Raw genomic sequence first — 20,939 nt, forward strand, 5'->3', positions numbered from 1 at the left:
GATGAATTTATAGAAAACCCGACTCTGGAGGCGCTAGAGGCGGCCACAAAGTTGGACTTGATAAATATTGCGCAAGGACTAAACCTCACAGAGGTGAGGTTGTCAATGAAAAAGCGGGAGGTGCGAAGGGCAATAACTCAGTATTATATTGGGAAGAATGTGTTTGCAGCTGAGGTATTGGAAAATATCCCTGAAAAGGTACCAGCTAGTGGGACGGCTCAATTAGAGTTGGAGAAATTAAGGTTGGAACATGAAATTAAGTTAAAGCAGCTGGAAGCAGCTGAGAAGGAAAAAGAAAGGGCCAAGAAGCAACGGGAGCATGAGCTCCAGCTACAGCTGAAGGAGTTAGAGCAGGAAAGAGCTGAGAAACAAAGGGAGCATGAAATTCAGTTAAAACAGCTGGAAGCAGCTGAAAAGGAGAGAGAAAGGGCCGAGAAAGAGAAGGAGAGAGCCAAGAAGGAGAGAGAGTATGAGGAGAAAGAGAAACAGAGGCAACATGACTTGGATATGGAGAAGTTAAGGCAAGAGCGAAGAGTTCAAGGGTCAGACCAAGAGGAGCGGTTTATTGTTAGTCGGGAGTTTAGGTTAGTACCTCCGTTCAAGGAGATGGATGTTGATAGTTATTTCTTGCATTTTGAAAAGGTGGCAGTGAATCAGAAGTGGCCCAAAGAGCAGTGCATGGCGTTGTTACAAAGTGTGTTAAAAGGGAAGGCACAATGGGCATATGCGGCGTTGTCCATGGAGGAGGAAGAGTCGGAGAATTATGAGAAAGTAAAGGAGGCCATTCTTCAGACCTATGAATTGATACCTGAAGCCTATAGACAAAAGTTCAGAAATTTAAAGAAAGGGTGGAATCAGACGTATGCAGAGTTTGCCTATGAGAAGGGTGTGCTCTTGGATCGTTGGTGTGCAGCAGAAATAGTGGAAGAAAATTTTTGGTGACTCGGAGTTAATTCTGATTGAGGAATTTAAAGGTTGTGTTTCGGATGATATCCGGATGTATTTGAATGAGAAGCCTAATAAGTCCATCTCTGAATTTGCTAGATTCGCAGATGAATATGCCCTAACCCACAAGACAAAGTTTTCCTCGAATAAAAGTTACCAGAGAGACCGTGGGAACGGTAGAGAAAGCCCGCCGGCTGAGGCAGAGGTCCCGCTGGGAGCTAGTGGTAAGATTGAGGAGGAGAGGCAAGACGGCAGGAGAGGTCCTGGCTTGACCTGTTTTAATTGTGGAAAGGTGGGTCATATTGCATTTAGGTGCCTTGCTCCGAAAAAGGAGACAGGAAAATGGAAAGCAGCAGTCCCTATAGGATGTGCTGTGGTGATCAGTAAATCGACGAGAGAGCCCCAGGTAGACAGAGTACGAGAAGGGTCTGAGAAACGTATTTCAGAAGAAACGTTGTCTGTGAGAGAGGGAGACACACCAGTTCCAGTGCAGATCTGGAGAGACACAGGAGCTGAACTGTCATTGATTAGCAGTAAGGTACTGGATTTTGGTCACAAGACGGGAATGGTAGCTTCGAGAGGAATAGGAAAAGGGACAGAACTCTCAGCTCATACTCTCAGCTCTTTAGGTGCTGCTTGATCAGCATGGGCCAGATGGGCTGAAGGGCCTGTTTCTGTGCCCTGTATTCAGGAGCAGATCTCAACTACAATGGATTAAATCTGAAACAGAGAGGGTCACAGAGGAAAGATCCGGTCGTGAGTTTTAGGAGAAGTGATGCCGCAGATAAGAAGGTAAACAAAATAATGGAAAAGAGCAAATGTAAAAATTTACACAGAAGTCCCCTCAGGCAGAATTCTTAAGGGAGAGCATTGCTGAATAAATACCAATGAGTTAAAGAATAATCCAAAAAAAATACAAGGGCTGAAAGACACAGTAAATACTTTAAACCACTTTTTATAAAGCTGCATACATTGTAGATACATGCTGCAATTCATGCATTTATGCACATTTTATTCCATATCTTCACTTTAAACTCGAACTTATTTTTATATAATTCTTTATTCTTTACAATAGCTGATTGCTGTTTTTGTTGCATGTCGCACCAACAAAACTTTATTCAACAACTTTATTCTAGTTAGTTCCTCAGCCCCTCTGCCTACTATCCCTGTCACTATACTGCCCTTGAGCTCTGCCGTGGATGGTCCCAAGCCCGGCTGCGAAAGGAGGGTCGGACGTGGGCTAGAAACCCCATTACATGAAACCCAGCACTACAGAAATGCCAGCAGAAACTCCAAAGGCCTCAGCCCTGGGAGAGAAAGGATACATAAAGAAGATGGGCTACACCTGCAGACAATGTGAAAGAATGGCCTAGGACTGAGGACTCTGGCGAGCTACTTTCGGTGGCCTATGCCCCAGTAGGGGTAAGGGTTAAGAAGAAGAATAATAACACACTGCACTGTAAACACTTTAAACCACTGTTTATAATACATGTTTATAATACTATAATACATAGTTATGTTTTAGGCCAGTGGTGGCATCTGCACCAGATTTCAAAGCAAGTGGTCTCAGGTTTGAATCTTCCATTCATGTTTGGTTGAGTGTCGAGCTAGCAACTCATGCTTTCAAAAACAGATCAAAAATACCAAAGAAGCAGCAAAGTTGCCACCACAAGCCATGGAAAGGAACAACAATTTATGTATTTATGCACATTTAATTCCATATCTGTACTTTAAGATCCAACTTTATTTATTTATTTAATTGTTTAATAATCAGATAGCAGAGGGGAAGAGGCAATTCAGGATCAGCTTCTTCCCCTCTACCATCCGATTTCTGAGTGGACATTGAACCCAGGGACACTACCTCATTACTTTTTTATTTCAGTTTTTTTGTACTAGTAACTTAACTATTTAATAAACATATACATACTTACAGTAACACAGTTTTTTTCTCTGTAGTTATATATCATATATTTCATTGTACTGCTGCTGTAAGTCGACAAATTTCATGACATATACCAGTGATACTAAATCTGATTCTGATAATTGTTGACATTGTTTTTATTACACACACACACACACACACACACACACACACACACACACACACACACACACACACACACACACACACACACACACACACACACACACACACACACACACACACACACACACACACACACACACACTCCCTGCATCGCATTTTAAGTGTCACTGGTTAATCTGTTCTGTACTCAACAATTTTTAATTCATGCACTTTACTTTGTTTATTTATGTGTAATTCATTTGTAGAATTTATCCTTACTTTCATAAGTTATTGTCCGTTATATGTGTGTTATGTGTACTGCTGTGATTTACACCTGGTTTGGAGAAGAGTCTCATTTGATGGTATGCATGTATATAGTTTAATGACAATAAACTCGACTTGTCTTCATTTGTCACAGGTTCTGCTGAAGGATTTTGACCCAAAATGTCGACTGTACTTTTTTTCCATAGATGCTGCCTGGCCTGCTGAGTTCCTCCAGCATTTTGTGTGTGTTGCTCAGATTTTCAGCATCTGCAGATTTTTCTCAATAGTCACAGCTTATTTATTTATTATTATTTCTTCTTTTATTTCTCTTTCTTTCTTTATTTGCAGTTTTTTGCACACAGGTTGTTTGTCCGTCCTGTTGCGTGAGGTCATTCATGGATTCTATTGTGTTTCTTGTATCTTTTGTGATTGTCCACAAGAAAATGAACCTCAGAATTGTATATGGTGACATATACTTTTGTACTTTGATAACAAATTTACTTTGAACTTTGAATATAGTTTGATCGCTTGGATAATGTGGAATCTCCCGTGTTTAATGCTGACCCCTGCGGGCCAACTGTGTAGTCAAAAGTGTTCTCCAATGTTCACTTCCTGGGAAACAAACTTGATTACATTTGCCCGCAACTGACCCAGAGTGAGATGAGGAACTGCTGCATGCTTGTTCTTACAGAAATATGGCTCCAGGACAACGTCATTTACACGAGCAATCTTCAGGATGCTCAGTCCATGCCACTCGGGGGCTCGAGCTAATATTATCTTGTGACTGTATTGCACCTTTTCTTAACTCTATGTGCTGTGTGTGACTGTATGTACTGTGTTTTGTGTCTTGAAGAACAATGTTCCTTTTAGCTGTATACGTATGTATGGTTGATTTTGAAGAGTAAAGTTTAAAACAAAGTTTTAGCTGATTTATATACTGTTCATTTCAACTGTAGCTATTTCTTTCCTTTTGTATTTGCACAACTTGTTGCTTTTGCACACTGGTTGAACATCCAAGTTGGAGTGACCTTTCATTGTTATGGGATTTATTGAGTATGCCTGCAAGACAATGAATCTCACATTGTATATGGTGACATATAGAATGCACTTGGATAGTAAACTTACTTTTAACTTTGAACACTAATAGATCCCGTATCTTTTAATCTCAAGAAATTCAGATATGTTATCCTCCAAAGATAATTGCATCTTCTTTTTCCTCGACATATCCTCTTAGCAGAATCTGTAACTGTTTAATTATTTCTCCTTTGTACAATAACGTTACATTTCCAGATTGTATCATCATCCTTGGAATATCCCGAGGCAGTGAAATTTGATGCTTCATTGCAAGTTCTTTCTTTTCTTCCTCCCTTTAGACCAGGGGTTCTTAAACTTTTCTTTATGCCATGGACTCCTTTGGCAGTCCCACGAAGCCTTCTCAGAATAATCTATTTGTGACAGCTGACATGCGATATGAAAATATCTGTGATTTCTGTTGGTGACAAAGTCACAGGTAAGGCTAATACTACTGTGGTTTGTTGCCTACACTCATCTTTGAAGGAAATGCTAAATTTCAGTCAGAGGTTAGTGAAAATAAAGATGTAAATCTTTTCTCATCCAAGTTCAAGGACCCCCTGGAATCTATCCGTGGACCCTCGAGGGCTCTGTCGAGCCGAGGTTAAGAATCCCTGCTATAAATGTACGTTTCAGTGAGGGAATTAAGAATGAGTGTGTAATTAGTGTGTGTGTTTGTGTGTCTATGAGTGAGTGTGAGCGTGTGTGTGTGTGTTTGTGTGTCTGTGTGAGTGTGTGCATTTGTGTGTTTGTCAGCAAGGTACAGAGGTGGGAAACAAGCTTGTCCATATGTGTGTGGGGAAAAAAACAAGTAGCCCAAAAAGAGATCAAGGTAGTGAGGTAGTGTTCCTGTGTTCACTGTCCATTCAGAAATCTGATGGCAGAGGCTGTTCCTAAAAACACCTAAATACATCAGAGTACCACAGTGTGGATTGACTGTGGTATTGGTTCACTATTGTCACCTGTACTGATATACTGTGAAATGTTTGCCTTGCACACGGTACATACCATCATCTTTTATGAGACTCTTAGATAGGTACATGGAGCTTAGACAAATCAAGGGCTATGTGTTAGGGAAATTCTAGGCACTTTCTAGAGTTGTGGTTGGCACAACATTGTGGGCCAAAGGGCCTGTAATGTGCTGTTGATTTCTATGTTTCTATATCCTCATTATGTGCTGTGTTGTGTGACGTAGACGATCATTGTCTGTCCATGACCATGATTGTTCTTTGGCAAATTTTTCTACACAAGTGGTTTGCCATTGCCGCCTTCTGGGCAGTGTCTTTACAAGACGAGTGACCCCAGTCATTATCAGAGATTGTCTGCCTGGTGTCAGTGGTCACATAACCAGGACTTGTGATACACACCAGATGTTCATACGACCATCCACCACCTGCTCACATGACCCTGATCGGGGGCTAAGCAGGTGCTACACCTTGCCCAAGGTTAACCTGCATGCTAGAGGAAGGAAGGAGTGTCTTACATTTACTTTGGTAGAGTGGTAACTCCATCCCATCACATGGATCACATTGTTACACAGAGCATCGAACGATTATAAGGGAAGCAGTGAGTCGATCCACAGGGACACGATGCTCCGGCCCCATCTTGCACCAATCTTCTATTCCTTATTGTTTCCATTATTGCTCAAAATACAGCACCAATCTGTTACTGGGATGTCTTAGGGATGAAAATACCACTATTTCTTAAAAACAAACAACCTGCAACAGATATAACAGAAGACTCAGTTTCAGATTCATGTGTTTATCACTGTAGCTCGAAAAGTGAATTGCTTTATTTCCGTTAACAACAATGGCAACCTTAGGACCCACTGGGAGTAGCCTGCAAGTGTATCCCCATGTTCTGATGCCAACATAGTGTGCCCCCAGTGCTCGGCACACAGAACACACCAAGCAATGTTTTGGGCCAAGACCCTTCATTACGAACGAAGAGGAGGAGGCAGAAGCCAGAATAAGTTGAGCGGATGGTGTCCCCCACCCTTAATAATCCCATTTACAGTTACAGTACTGTCCAAAAGTCTTAGCCTGATATATATAGTACCTTAGTCTTTTGCACAGTATTGTAGTAACTTTATGTATTGCACTGTACTGCTGCCACAAAAAAAAAACAAATTTCATGACATTATGTGAGTGATGATAAACCTGATCTGGGACTCCATTGTGGACTGAGAGTGGGAAAGGAACAGGGAGAGGGGAATCATGATTGGGAAAAGGGGAAGAGAGAGGGGAGGGAGTGGGAAACACTCGAGAGACATTCTGTAATGATGAATAAACCAATTGTTTGGAATCAAATGCCTGGTGTCTCAGGGTTGGGTGCATCTGCACCAACACCACCACCCCCGGTACACCTTCTTTGCCACTTGCACCACACCCCTTCCATGGCACCATCCGCCAGACTTACAAACTCGCTCTCCGCTCCACGTTGACAAACACAGAACAATGCAAGTTTCAAGCTTCCCAGTTACGTACAGTAGATGTCCCTTTCACTTTTGCGCACCCAGTTACAGTTGGAGCGAAAATTCAGTGCAGCCAGACAATGGCATAATGAGGTCATTTCTGATGTCAAGAGTTCATCTTTAGTGCACAAGAGGTCAATTCTAGGGTCTCCTACAACAGGATAGAAGCTGTCCTTGGGTCAGCTGGTGTGCAATTTCAAGCATTTGTATTTTCTGCCCGATGGGGGGGAGAGTGTCTGGGGTGGGTGAGATTTTTGATTGCGTTGGCTGCTTTACCTTGGCAGCGAGACGTGTTGACAGGGTCCGTGGAGGGGAGGCTGGTCTTCTGCGATGTGCTGAGCTGTGCCTGCGACTCTCTGCAGTTTCTCGTGGTCATGTGCACAGCCAAGCTGTGACAGAGGGATACATCGCTGAAGGGGAGAAGGTTGCGGGACGTTGGAGAAAGGACTAATTGTGAATCGTCTGATGGATGAGTTGGACCCCTTTAATGATGCAGCTCTTGATAATTCTTAAAATGATGCTCAGTTCTGTACATTATACATGGTTTTTAATTGCGTTCAGATCTTTATTGACAATGGAGTTAACATGAGAACATTTTAAATCTAGAACAGAGATCAGAATATGTGGTAGGAGGACAATTTGGCTGTCTTGCCTGCCTGCCTTTTATCTACACATGCATGGGTTACCAGTCAAGAACGAAGCACAAAGGGAGCACACAGAGAATTTAATGAATGACCCATTGTTGCTTTGTTATCCATGGGTTTTCTGAAAGAACAGACATCTATATAAATAAGGATGGGAAAGTCCCCAGTGACCTGCAAGATGAAATTGTGGAATTTGGGGTTTAGTTCCCACTGATAACAATTGCTATCATACCATGTTTCTGTTAAAATGCATCTGTCCACTCCATTAATATAGTGACTGTTCAATTATTATCAGGGGAGCCTAACAGAGGAGAATAATTACCCTGCATTCGCAATGTATCGCCATGCAGTAAGTACATTTTTCAGAATCAGAATGAAAGTCAAAGTAAATTTATTATCCAAGTATTCTGAGCTGTGTCCTTGTTATGTTGATGCCACTTTAACCTATATGTAACTCCGCCATGGACAGTCCGAAGCCCAGCTGCAAAATGAGGAGGGTTGGGCACGGGGTTAAAACCCAGAGCTGCAGAAACGCCAACAGAAGAGCCAAAGACCTCATCCCTGTGAAATGAAGACGCTTGAAGGATGGACTAGCCTTAGGGACAGAGGGCTCTAGCGAACTATGCCCCGGTACGGGAGATGGGCTCAAGACAGAGACCCTACAGGTTATCATACACGAATTTGTGATTCATTTTCTTGCAGGCACCTACTGGAAATAAAGATATACAATGGAACTTATGAAAAAAATTATACACAAACAAGACTAACAACCAGTGTGCAAAAGAAGACAAACTGTGCAGATAAATAAATAAACAATACTGAGAACATGAGTTGAACAGTTCTTGAAAGTGAGTCTGTAGGTTGTGGAACAAGTTCAGTGTTGAGGTGAGTGAAGTTAACGACACTGGTTCAGGAGCCTGATGGTTGAGGGGTAATAACTGTTCCTGAAGCTGGTGGTGTGGGACCTGATGGTTGAGGGGTAATAACTGTTCCTGAACCTGGTGGTGTGGGACCTGATGGTTGAGGGGTAATAACTGTTCCTGAACCTGGTGGTGTGGGACCTGATGGTTGAGGGGTAATAACTGTTCCTGAAGCTGGTGGTGTGGGACCTGATGGTTGAGGGGTAATAACTGTTCCTGAAGCTGGTGGTGTGGGACCTGATGGTTGAGGGGTAATAACTGTTCCTGAACCTGGTGGTGTGGGACCTGATGGTTGAGGGGTAATAACTGTTCCTGAACCTGGTGGTGTGGGACCTGATGGTTGAGGGGTAATAACTGTTCCTGAAGCTGGTGGTGTGGGACCTGATGGTTGAGGGGTAATAACTGTTCCTGAACCTGGTGGTGTGGGACCTGATGGTTGAGGGGTAATAACTGTTCCTGAAGCTGGTGGTGTGGGACCTGATGGTTGAGGGGTAATAACTGTTCCTGAACCTGGTGGTGTGGGACCTGATGGCTGAGGGGTAATAACTGTTCCTGAACCTGGTGGTGTGAGACCTGATGGTTGAGGGGTAATAACTGTTCCTGAACCTGGTGGTGTGAGACCTGATGGTTGAGGGGTAATAACTGTTCCTGAACCTGGTGGTGTGGGACCTGATGGCTGAGGGGTAATAACTGTTCCTGAACCTGGTGGTGTGAGACCTGATGGTTGAGGGGTAATAACTGTTCCTGAACCTGGTGGTGTGAGACCTGATGGTTGAGGGGTAATAACTGTTCCTGAACCTGGTGGTGTGAGACCTGATGGTTGAGGGGTAATAACTGTTCCTGAACCTGGAGGTGTGGGACCTGATGGTTGAGGGGTAATAACTGTTCCTGAACCTGGTGGTGTGGGACCTGATGGTTGAGGGGTAATAACTGTTCCTGAACCTGGTGGTGTGAGACCTGATGGTTGAGGGGTAATAACTGTTCCTGAACCTGGTGGTGTGAGACCTGATGGTTGAGGGGTAATAACTGTTCCTGAACCTGGAGGTGTGGGACCTGATGGTTGAGGGGTAATAACAGTTCCTGAACCTGGTGATGTGAGACCTGATGGTTGAGGGGTAATAACTGTTCCTGAACCTGGTGGTGTGGGACCTGATGGTTGAGGGGTAATAACTGTTCCTAAACCTGGTGGTGTGGGACCTGATGGTTGAAGGGTAATAACTGTTCCTAAACCTGGTGGTGTGGGATCTGGGATGGTTGAGGGGTAATAACTGTTCCTGAACCTGGTGGTGTGGGACCTGATGGTTGAGGGGTAATAACTGTTCCTGAACCTGGTGGTGTGGGACCTGATGGTTGAGGGGTAATAACTGTTCCTGAACCTGGTGGTGTGGGACCTGATGGTTGAGGGGTAATAACTGTTCCTGAACCTGGTGGTGTGGGACCTGATGGTTGAGGGGTAATAACTGTTCCTGAACCTGGTGGTGTGGGACCTGATGGTTGAGGGGTAATAACTGTTCCTGAACCTGGTGGTGTGGGACCTGAGGCTCATTGTGGTGAGTGAAGTTATCCACACTGGTTCAGGAGCCTGATGATTGTGGGGTAATAACTGTTCCTCATGAGCCTGGTGATGCGGGGCCTAAGGTTCCTCCTACCCAAAGGTAGCAGCGAGAAGAGGGCATGGCCCTGACGGTGGGGGTCTTTGATGATGCACGGGCACAAGAGGTACTGCAGATGCTGGAAATCCAGAACAATAAACACAAAATGCAGGAGCTCAGCAGGTCAGGCAGCATCTATGGATGGGATTAACCAGTCAACGTTTTGGGCCAAGACCCTTCACAATGATGGACGCTGCTTTGTTGTGGCAGTGCTCCTTGTAGATATGCTCAATGGTGGGGTGGGTTTTTCCTGTGATGGACGGGGCCATATCCACCACTTTCTGTTCTTGGGGAATGGTGTTTCCCCACCAGGTCATGATGCAACCGTCAGGATTCTCTCCGTTGTGCGTCTATAGTCTGTCAAAGTTTTAGAGGACATGCCAAATCTACGCAAACTCGTAGGAGAGTAGAGGCTCTATCATGTCATCTTTGTGATGGCGCTTTGTGACCAGCTTTATTTCTCACATATGGCGAAATGCGTTGTCAGCGTCAAAAACCGACGCATTCCAACGAAGTGCTCTGAGGTTAGCTTGCAAGTGTTGCCGTGCTTTTGAAGCCCACAAGGCACGCCCACACTTACTAATCCTGACCTAAACGTCTTTGGACTGTGGGAGGAAACTAGAACATCCAGAGGAAGCCCTTATGGTCCCAGGGAGAATGTACAAAGTCCTTACAGATAGTGGCAGGAATTGAACCCGAGACACTGGCGCCGTAAAATATTCCACTAACTGCTACACTACCAATTCTGTTCCGAGAGCACATGATCTTCATCTCTGGACTCTCTGCATATTTACAGTAGGTGTCTGTCTCCTGGGTCTGGCTCTCCTGTGAGACCAGCTGATGTTTGTCTCCTCTGTGCTCAGCTCCTCCGACTACACCATTCACTGGGCTAACACGTGCACTCTCTCACACATACACCAACACATACACACACGCACATATACACTCATACCCACATGCAGACACACAAAGACAGATGCACACACACACACACGTGTTCAGATACATTCACACCTATGTGTAAACACCTGCGTGCCAATGCACAAAGACATAGATGCATGCATATACTTACACACACATGCAAAAACATACTCATACATGAAAACACAGGTGGACAAATACACACACACACTGCCTGCTGAAAATAGTGTAATCAACTACAACATGGTCAGCTATCTAATACTACGTTCCCCACTATATATCTATCATTTAAGCCCACGCCCTATGACCCCATTTGTTAAGATTACTCTGCTGGAATTCTCATAAAGCCAACAGCTTCACTCCATCCACTACAATATAAACTCCTCCGGTTAATCACCTCTGGACTTCTGCACTCCATTGAATACGGAGCACAGCAGTCTGGCTGTCTGCAGCCCTGTGTCGTCCTGGGTTTGAATTCTGCGGCTGTGCTTCATTGCCTGACAAACCCTGAGTATGGCAGAAAGATGGTTAATTCATTGGGCCATCTGCAGAACCTCTGGGCCAGTGATGCAGAAGCCCAAGTTCAAATTCCATCAGAGCAGCTTGAGAATTTAAACTTGTCAGGAATATGAGCCATAAATCTACACGCTGGTCACAGAAAAACACACCTGGGTCACTGATGTCCTTCATGGATGGAAATCTGCCATCCTCACTCAATCTAAGTGACTCCAGACTCAACAATGTTCTTAACCTCCAAGTAATCTTTTTATTTAAAGATACAGTGCAGAATAGGCCACACTAGCCCTTTGAGCTGCACTACCCCCTGATTTAACCCCAGCCTAATCATGGGACAACTTACAGTGGCCAATTATAATTACAATTACTGATGGATAATTAATGCCAATGTTGCTGTGCATTCGTATCCTGGGAACAGATTCAGATTCTTTTATTTATCACGTGGTCATCAGAACACATAGTGAAATGCATTGTTTGCATTAACAACCTACTCAACCCCAGGATGTGCTGGGGTCAGCCTGCTTGTTCCTCCACACATTCGGTATGGCATCCCAACAATGCTCGGTAGAACAACTTTATCAACAATAACAACAAGAGCAAAACGAGACCCTTTCGCACCCTCCCACCCACTGAACTGAACCCGGTACTGTACTGGTACTGTAAACCGTTGTGCTAACCACTACACTACCGTGTGATGGGAATTGAACCCGGGTCACTGGTACTGTAAACCGTTGTGCTAACCACTACACTACCGTGTGATGGGAATTGAACCCGGGTCACTGGTACTGTAAACCGTTGTGCTAACCACTACACTACCGTGCGATGGGAATTGAACCCGGGTCACTGGTACTGTAAACCGTTGTGCTAACCACTACACTACCGTGCGATGGGAATTGAACCCAGGTCACTGATACTGTAAACCGTTGTGCTAACCACTACACTACCGTGCGATGGGAATTGAACCCGGGTCACTGGTACTGTAAAAAGTTGTGCTAACCACTACACTACTGTGCGATGGGAATTGAACCCGGGTCACTGGTACTGTAAAGCGTTGTGCTAACCACTACACTACCGTGTGATGGGAATTGAACCCGGGTCACTGGTACTGTAAACCGTTGTGCTAACCACTACACTACCGTGCGATGGGAATTGAACCCGGGTCACTGGTACTGTAAACCGTTGTGCTAACCACTACACTACCGTGCGATGGGAATTGAACCCAGGTCACTGATACTGTAAACCGTTGTGCTAACCACTACACTACCGTGCGATGGGAATTGAACCCGGGTCACTGGTACTGTAAAAAGTTGTGCTAACCACTACACTACTGTGCGATGGGAATTGAACCCGGGTCACTGGTACTGTAAAGCGTTGTGCTAACCACTACACTACCGTGTGATGGGAATTGAACCCGGGTCACTGGTACTGTAAACCGTTGTGCTAACCACTACACTACCGTGCGATGGGAATTGAACCCGGGTCACTGGTACTGTAAAAAGTTGTGCTAACCACTACACTACCGTGCGATGGGAATTGAACCCGGGTCACTGGTACTGTAAAGCGTTGTGCTAACCAATACACTACCGTGCGATGGGAATTGAACCCGAGTCACTGGTACTGTAAAACGTTGTGCTAACTACTACACTACCGTGCAATGGGAATTGAACCCGGGTCACTGGTACTGTAAAACGTTGTGCTAACTACTACACTATCGTGCGATGGGAATTGAACCCGGCGGTGGGGGTTCCTGATGATGGATGTTTCCTTGCGACAACGTTTCATGCAGATGTGCTCAATAGTGAGAAGGGCTTTACCCGTGATGGACTAGACCACATCCATATCCACTAAAGGATTTTCCAGTCGATATACTCTCCAGCACACATCCATAGAAGCTTGTCAAAGTTTTAGATGTCATGCCGAATCTTTGCAAATTTCTAAGGAAATAGAAGCACTGCTGTGCTTTTTTCTAAATTGCACTTACACGCTGGGTCTAGGACAGGCCCTCTGAAATGATAATCCCGAGGAATTTAAAGCCCCTCTCCATCTCCAATCCTCCAATGAGGACTGGCTCTTGTACCTCTGGTTTCCTTCTCCTGAAGTCAATAATCAGCTCCCTGGTCTTGCTGTTATTGAGTGAGAATGAGTAAGGCAGTTAAAGAGGAGGGAAATGGAATTTCCTGGTCATCAACCTATTTAATTCCTATCCCCATTCCCACTCTGACATGTCGGTCCATGACCACCTCTTCTGCCACGATGAGGCCACCCTCACAACACCTTATATTCCATCTGGGTGGCCTCTGATGGCATGAATGTCGATTTCCCCTCCCCCTTTCCTCTTCTATTCCCCACTCTAGTCTCTTATCTTTTCTCTTCACCCACCTATTATCTCCTCCGGTGCTCCCTCCAGCCTCCCTTTCTCCTATGGTCCACTCTCCTCTCCTGTCAGATTCCATCCTTTCCCACCCACCTGGCTTCACCTATCTCTTTCCAGCTAGTCCTCCTTCCCCTCCCTCCACCTTTATATTCTGGCGTCTTCTCCCTCTTTTCCAGTCCTGATGAAGGATCTCGGCCCAAAGCGATGAGTGCGTACTCTTTTCCATAGCTGCTGCCTGGCCTGCCGAGTTCCTCCTGCATTTGGTGTGAGCTGTCCTGGATTCCCAGTGCCTGTGTTTAAAATTAGGACTGTGCCAGAGAGAATGATGGTGCAGCCGGCCAGGCTGCTGTTCTCATATCCGCCGCTATGTGGCTCTAGACACAAGCCAAACTGGTCGATTGAGGCACCAGGACACTGTTCATGAATCCAGGGAGTCGAGTCAGAAACAGACCCACCTGGGATGAAGATGACCATCAGACACCCATTTTCACTTTTTCTAACCTCACCCATATTTTATTTTCCCTGAATTCCCATCAACTTCCCCCCCCCCCCACCCCTGCTCAGATTCCAATACTCATTACACTCTGGGGAACTGGACAGTGGACAATTCATCTTCCTTTATTTAGAGATGCAGCACAGTAACAGGCCCTCCTGGCTCAAGAAAGCTCCACCAACCAATTCCACCCATGTCACCAAATAACCCGTGTTTGGACTGTGGGAGGAAACTTGGATACTCCAAGGAAACCCACACAATCACAGGGAGAAGGTACAAATTCCTTACTGACACACGGGATTGAACTGGCACTATGCCACCCCAAACCTGCCAACTTGTGCGTTTTTGGGATGTGCGGAGAACCCAGAGCACGCGGGGGAAACCCGCTCTGTCACCGGAAGAAGATGAAAGTTCCCCACAGGCGGTGGCAAAGGGCATTATTGATCCCAGGCTGCGGGCTCTGTGAGACGGCCGATTATCAAAGCCTGGTCGCTGACTGGCAGACTGCACTGCTGCTCTTCCAAATGGGACGCTTCAGTGAGCCGAGGTGTCTTTGAGAAAGCACAGAGCAACATTTTGGATCAAGTTGCATTACATGATCACCTCATACCATACACAGTACCCAGTTACTTAGAGTGTGAGGAGAGAGGGAGAGAGAAGAGAGAGTGAGTGAGAGAGGAGAGTGGGAGAGAGAGGGAGAGACGAGAGAGAGTGAGTGAGAGGGAGGGAGTGAGAGAGAGATAGAGGGAGTGAGAGAGAGATAAGGGAGAGAGAAATGAGGGGGAGAGAGAGTGAGTGAGAAAGGAGATTGTGTGGGGAGAGAGGAGAGAGTGTGAGTGAGAGGGAGAGAAAAAGAGAGAGGGAGAGAGAAAGGGAGTGGAAAGAGGAATACATACACACACGTATGATCGAGGAAACAGATGGTTTGCCATCACAACAAAAAAAGTCAATTGAGTGGGAGCTTCAGAAATGTCTGTTCTGTGAGTGTGAGTGCAGACTGAGTTTAAATTCAGCTGTGAATGCCAGTTGTGTGTGTGTGTGTGTGAGGGAGGGGGATTGGAGGGGTGTGGTGATGTTCGGGCGGGGATGGGAGGGGTCTGTTTTAGGGAGGAGTGTGGTGATGTCCGGGGTGTGCGGAGTGTGTCGAGGATATGAGGGGAGGGGAGGGGAGGGGAGGGGAGGGGAAGGGGAGAGAAGGGCGGAACTTTATGCAAATAGCTGGCGGCGTGGCCGGCCGATGAGTGGCGGAGCTGCGCTGTCAGCTTCAGGCCGGGTCCCGCTCCGTTGCCCACAGTCCAGCCGCGGTGGGGATCGCGGAGCCGGTGTCCCGCTCGGGGGAGAGAGGCCGGACGGGTGACATGCCCCTGGACGCAGCGAGCTAGACGTTAACCGGGGAACATGCAGAGACTGTGGAGCGGCAGCGGGAGCAACTTCATCCAGACCCTGTCAACTTTCCTTGTCTTTGTGTTGACCAAGGGACTGTGTGAAAGCAGGGGCCAGAGGCGGCTCGGACTGCAGGGTAGGTGGCTGTTCACACCGGGCAAATCACCCCTCTACCCCCTTCCTAAAGCCTCAGCGCTTCGTTCTGTTGTCGAGTAACTGCAAATTGAACCGAGACTCCCAAGCGCTGCACCGACAGCGATATTCCCGGCGAAGTCCGGCGCCTTTGAGATATTTTGTTTATAACGCGCGTCACTGCGATTTTCTCAAGCTAGAAAAACGCTTCGATCTCTGCGAGTATGAAGATTTAGCCGTGGCGTTTGCTTTTTAATAACAATGCATTTAAATAAGTTTGCATTTTGCGTAATAACGACGCATTTTGATAAATAAAATTGCATTACGCCGAATAAGGATACATTTGATTGGTTAAATTGTACTGCGCCTCATAACGGTGCATTTTGATTTATACAGTTGCATTTTGCCTAATAAAGTTGCATTTTTTAGGTTTGCCTTATGAAGGAACACTTATGAGAGCGACCGGTTTGCAGATTTGGTTTGAAGTTTATTTTGATGGACGGTTCTTGTTTTTGCAGAGCGCCATCTCCAAGCCCTGCCCGAGCCGGAGGTGGTTTACCCTGTCAAGGTTGATCACCTGGGCCGCTTCTTGTCCCACGACGTGTCCCACCAGGTGAGGCGGCTGCGGCGCCGTGAACTGACGGCGGAGCGGCCGCTCGGCCCCACCGTGTATTACAAGCTCTCGCACAAGGGCCGCCAGCTGTACTTCAACCTGACGGTGAACCAGGCTCTGCTCGCTCCGGGCTTCGTGGCTGAGAGGCGCTACGGGGGTGTGAGAGGGGCCACGATCAGCCGACCCCAGCCCAATAGCTGCCACCTTATCGGGAGAGTGCAGGCGCCAACAGCCGGCAGTGGGATCGCCGCCATCAGCACATGCCATGGACTGGTAAGCAGATCTGCAGGATGGCGGTGCAAATAATCTCCGTACTGTTGACTAGAAGATATTGGCCAAGGCAGTCAAGTTATAGATGGTACTAGTCGTAGCACCGAAACAGGCCCTTCGGCCCAACTCCTCCGTGCTTTCGAATTTGAAGGCAGAGTACAGGGTTAATGACAGGATTCTTAGAGTGGAGGAGGAGAGGGATCTTGGGCTTCACGTCCATAGATGCCTCAAAGTTGCTATGTTGATGGGGTGGTCAAGAAGGTATGTAATGTGTTGACTTCATTAGACAAGGGATTGAATTCAAGGAGTGTGTGGTAATGTTGCAGCTCTATCAAACTCTGGTTAGATCACACTTGGAGTATTGTGTACAGTTCTGGTTGCCTCATTATAGGAAGGGCGTGCAACCTTTAGAGAGGGCGCAGAGGAAATTGACCAGGTCACTGCCTGGGTTTGAGAGGATAGGCTGAGCAAGCTAGGACTCTTCTCTTTGGAGTGAAGGAGGATGAGAGGTGACTTGATAGAGCTGTAGGAGATGATAAGGCACATAGATTGTGTGGATACCCAGAGATCCATGTACTCCATGGTGGAAATGGCTAATATAAAAGGGGCACCATTAGGGTGATTGGAGGAAAGTATAGAGGCAGTGTCAAAGGTACGTTATCTACACAGGGAGTGGAGGGTGTGTGGAACACATGCCAAGAGTTGTGCCAAAGGCAGATACATTAGGCACATTTAAGTGACTCTTAGATGATAGAAAAAGGGAGGGCTATGTAGGAGGGAAGAGATAGGTTAAAGAGTTTGGCACAACATTATTTGTGGGCTGAAGGACTGTACTTTGCTGTAGCATCTGTCCGATGTTTGTTCAATGACCCTGTCTGAACTAGTTCCATTTGCCTGTGTTTTGCCCACAACCTTCTAAAGCTTTTCTATCAATGTACCTGTGCAAGTATCTTTTAAATATTGTCATTGTACCTGCCTCTACCACTTACTCTGGCAGCTCATCCTGTGGACATACCACGCTCAACTTTGCCTCTCTCACCCTGAGCCTGTTCCCCTTCGGTTTCTGATTCCCCGTCCATGCCCACGATATCTACACCCCTCATGACTTTCTAAATCTCTGTAAGGTCACCACTCAGCCTCCTTCACTCCAATGAAAACAGTCTCAGCCTGTCCAACATTTCCTTGTGACTCAAGCCCCCCCCCCCCCCCAGTCCCAGTGATGCCTTTGTGAATCTTTTCTAAGGATAGCTCAGCTTTATTTGTCACGTGTACAGTGAAATGTGTCGTTTTGTGTCAAAGACCAACGCAGTCCAAAAATGTGCAGTGGCAGCCCGCAAGTGTCGCCATTGCTTCTGGTGCCAACGTTGGAGACCTGCGACTTACTAACCCTAACCCCTTTGTCTTTGGGATGTGGGAGGAAACCCTTGAGGTCATGGAAGAGAGTGTACAAACTCATCCAGCTTAATGCAATCCTTCCTATAGCTCAATGACTGGAATTACTCATAGTCTCTCAATGTCTTTTACAGTTGTGAAGTGTCACCCAACCTGATTTCATGTAAATGACACATTTCACTGCAGTAACACACACAAAATGCTGGAGGAACTCAGCAGGATCTAAGGAGATGAATAAACAGTTAATATTTTGGGCTGAGACCCTCCATCAGGATTCTCTCTGTATTTCAATGGACAGGTGACAAATAAAGATAATCTTTGAATTTACTCCACTGAGCATTGCTGAAGCTCAACAATTCCAAGGTCCCACTGAATTCCCAACTCCGCTGTCCTGCCAAATTTCCACATTCCTTATTACACTCCAAATGCCCAAAGATTTCAGCCTTGGATCTTCTCAGCAACAGAATCTGCAGAGTAGAGAATTCCAAATCCTCTTTGTGAGGAAATCTCTGCTGAGATCGGTTCTCCGTGACATGTTAACAATAGACTATGACTTCTTGTTGTAACTTTTCCAACGGGAAGAATCAACTTACTCAATGTACCCCTACCTCATGAGAAATGTAAATGTAAGTTCACCTTTCATTCTAAACTTTGTGGTAGGATTCACTCACTCAAACACTCCCCGGAGGTCAGAACTTCCATTGGGGGAACCGATCAGATGAACTGTCACTGAACCCCTCAATTTTCCCCTCACCTACCTCAACACTGCAGGGAGGCCAACATTTTTGTTAGGACACTTTGCTTTTTTTTCCTCAGTCAGTTTTTGGTCGATGCCAGTTATTGGTGTAGACCTTGCTGTAGATTGCAACAGTCTTGGGATAATTTTTTGCAGTCTCAGCATCCTGTTCACCTCTGTGCTGAACTTCCAAACTCATAGACATCCTATGTAAAGACTAAACACTAAGTGATTCTGCAGATCTTTCTCCACATATGGTAATTCCTTCCTCCTCATCTCCGTTCTAAGGTGATATCCTTCTATTCTGAGGCCATGCTCTCCAGTCCTAGACTCCACTACTATAGGAAAGCCCTTGTTTAATATTGAACTTCTAGGAAGATAACCTTTTGGTTCCTACCTTTCTGTGAATCCTGGCTCTCTTAATGAATGACATTTGGCTGTCCATTTAAGTGGCCCATCCAACCATTGCTGATTTATCTTAGGGCCTTTTTCCATTTCCATTGATTCTAAATGTCTTCACAGTCCTTCGAGGTAGCTTGTACTCCTCAATTCAGCAGTAAACCAAATTCCACCCAACGGAACATGGCTGTCGGGATACAGCATCCGAACTCCTGGTGCTTTGTTTGTGCAGCACTCACATTCGCAAATAAATTAGAGTAAAACTGAGAAAGAACTGTAAGTACTTAATGTGGCAAACTTCTGATGTCATACATTCATAAAATATTAAGAATATATGAAGCTAGACTTAAGGTACCATGTCAAGGTCTTAGACACATATGTATGCATGTATAGATCTGGTGGGAGCAAAGGATGTTGGGAATAATGAGGGCAGAGTGCCACGTGAGGGGTGTTGGACAGATGAGAAGGGGTGCCAGGGGTGGGGGAGGTGCAGACACACCCAGCCCTGAAACACCAGGAAAGGTCATTTGATTCCAAACAATTAGTTTACTGATCATTACAGAATGTGTCTCTTCCCCTCTGCCTTCCCCTTTTCCCAACCATGACTCCCCTCTCCCTGCCCCCTTCCCACTCTCAGTCCACCAGAGAGACCCACATCAGAATCAGGTTTATCATCACTCACATGTGTCATGAAATTTGTTCTTTTTGCATACAGTGTAATACATAGAATTACTACAGTACTGTGCAAAACTCTTAGACTCCCTAGCTGTATGTGCCTCAGACTTTTGCACAGTAGTGTACATGTAAAATATACAAAAGTTAGACACAGCATGAGTAATTAATGTTTTAAAGCATCATGTAAGCATTCCTTAAATTACCAAGGCTGGTCTAAGCATGATACCAATAATCAGGGATAAACTTTTATGTAATGTTAATGCAAATTATTGCTCAGATAGCATTCTCCTTTTTGAACTGTAACAACACTTGGCAGCTGATGATTTTGATGGTACAACCAAAAAAAAGGCAACACAGGATTATGTAACAGTCTGACCGAAGAACTCTGCCAATACAAAGTGGATATAACCCTCCCTAACATTGTTCACCAGAATTTCAGAATTAAAGTCGGCAGGGTTATATTTCAAAATTGAAGATAACTCCAGCAGATCAAAGATTCAAAGCTCATTTATTATCAATGTATACAGTATATAACCCTGAGACTCATCTTCCCAGAGACAGCAACGAAGCAAAGAGACATTATGGAACCCATTCAAAGAAAGCATCAACCTAGTGCACAAAGCAAAGCTATAACAACTTGCACAAACAGCAAAAATAAAGTGTATAAAACACATAATAAAAATCAAACCGCAGGCTCTTTGAAACAGTTTAGGATTGTTTAGTTCAGTTCGGATCAATTTAGCACTGTGTCATTTGTTGCCTGCAGGTCGTTGAGCCAGTCCATCCGATCAAAATAACAATAAAAAAACAGAAACCAGAAACACATCATAACAGGAACTGCAGAGTCCTCTAAAACCGAGTCCAGTCCACAGACTGCACTGATCAAACCTTCCCAAGACCCAGTACTCCGCAGCGAGGGAGAGGGAGACGGTCAAACGGAGGCAGATGGCATTGAACACCCCCTCGTCTTCTGCTGTTGTTCTTGTTGATTTAAATCTTGCAGTTCACCACAATTTCTGGATTTGGAATTGGTTTATTAT

At 45.5% G+C, this 20,939-nt stretch overlaps 2 protein-coding genes across 2 annotated transcripts in view; both read left to right on the forward strand.

Moving 5' to 3' along the window:
• The window catches only part of LOC132382325 (fibrous sheath CABYR-binding protein-like), a 29,097-nt gene extending 13,416 nt beyond the window's left edge, over positions 1-15,681 (forward strand). Inside the window, exon 5 of the mRNA XM_059952454.1 lies at positions 15,594-15,681. Within this exon, the coding sequence (XP_059808437.1) occupies positions 15,594-15,681 (88 nt within the window). The remainder of the gene's footprint in view (positions 1-15,593) is intronic.
• The window catches only part of LOC132382623 (A disintegrin and metalloproteinase with thrombospondin motifs 7-like), a 205,884-nt gene continuing 200,458 nt past the window's right edge, over positions 15,514-20,939 (forward strand). The window contains exons 1-2 of the mRNA XM_059953029.1: positions 15,514-15,818; positions 16,333-16,700. Of these exons, the coding sequence (XP_059809012.1) occupies positions 15,698-15,818; positions 16,333-16,700 (489 nt within the window). The 5' untranslated portion in view covers positions 15,514-15,697. The remainder of the gene's footprint in view (positions 15,819-16,332; positions 16,701-20,939) is intronic.

The sequence above is a fragment of the Hypanus sabinus genome, chromosome 28 (assembly GCF_030144855.1).
Source record: "Hypanus sabinus isolate sHypSab1 chromosome 28, sHypSab1.hap1, whole genome shotgun sequence".
In the NCBI taxonomy this organism is placed as follows: Eukaryota; Metazoa; Chordata; class Chondrichthyes; order Myliobatiformes; family Dasyatidae; genus Hypanus; species Hypanus sabinus.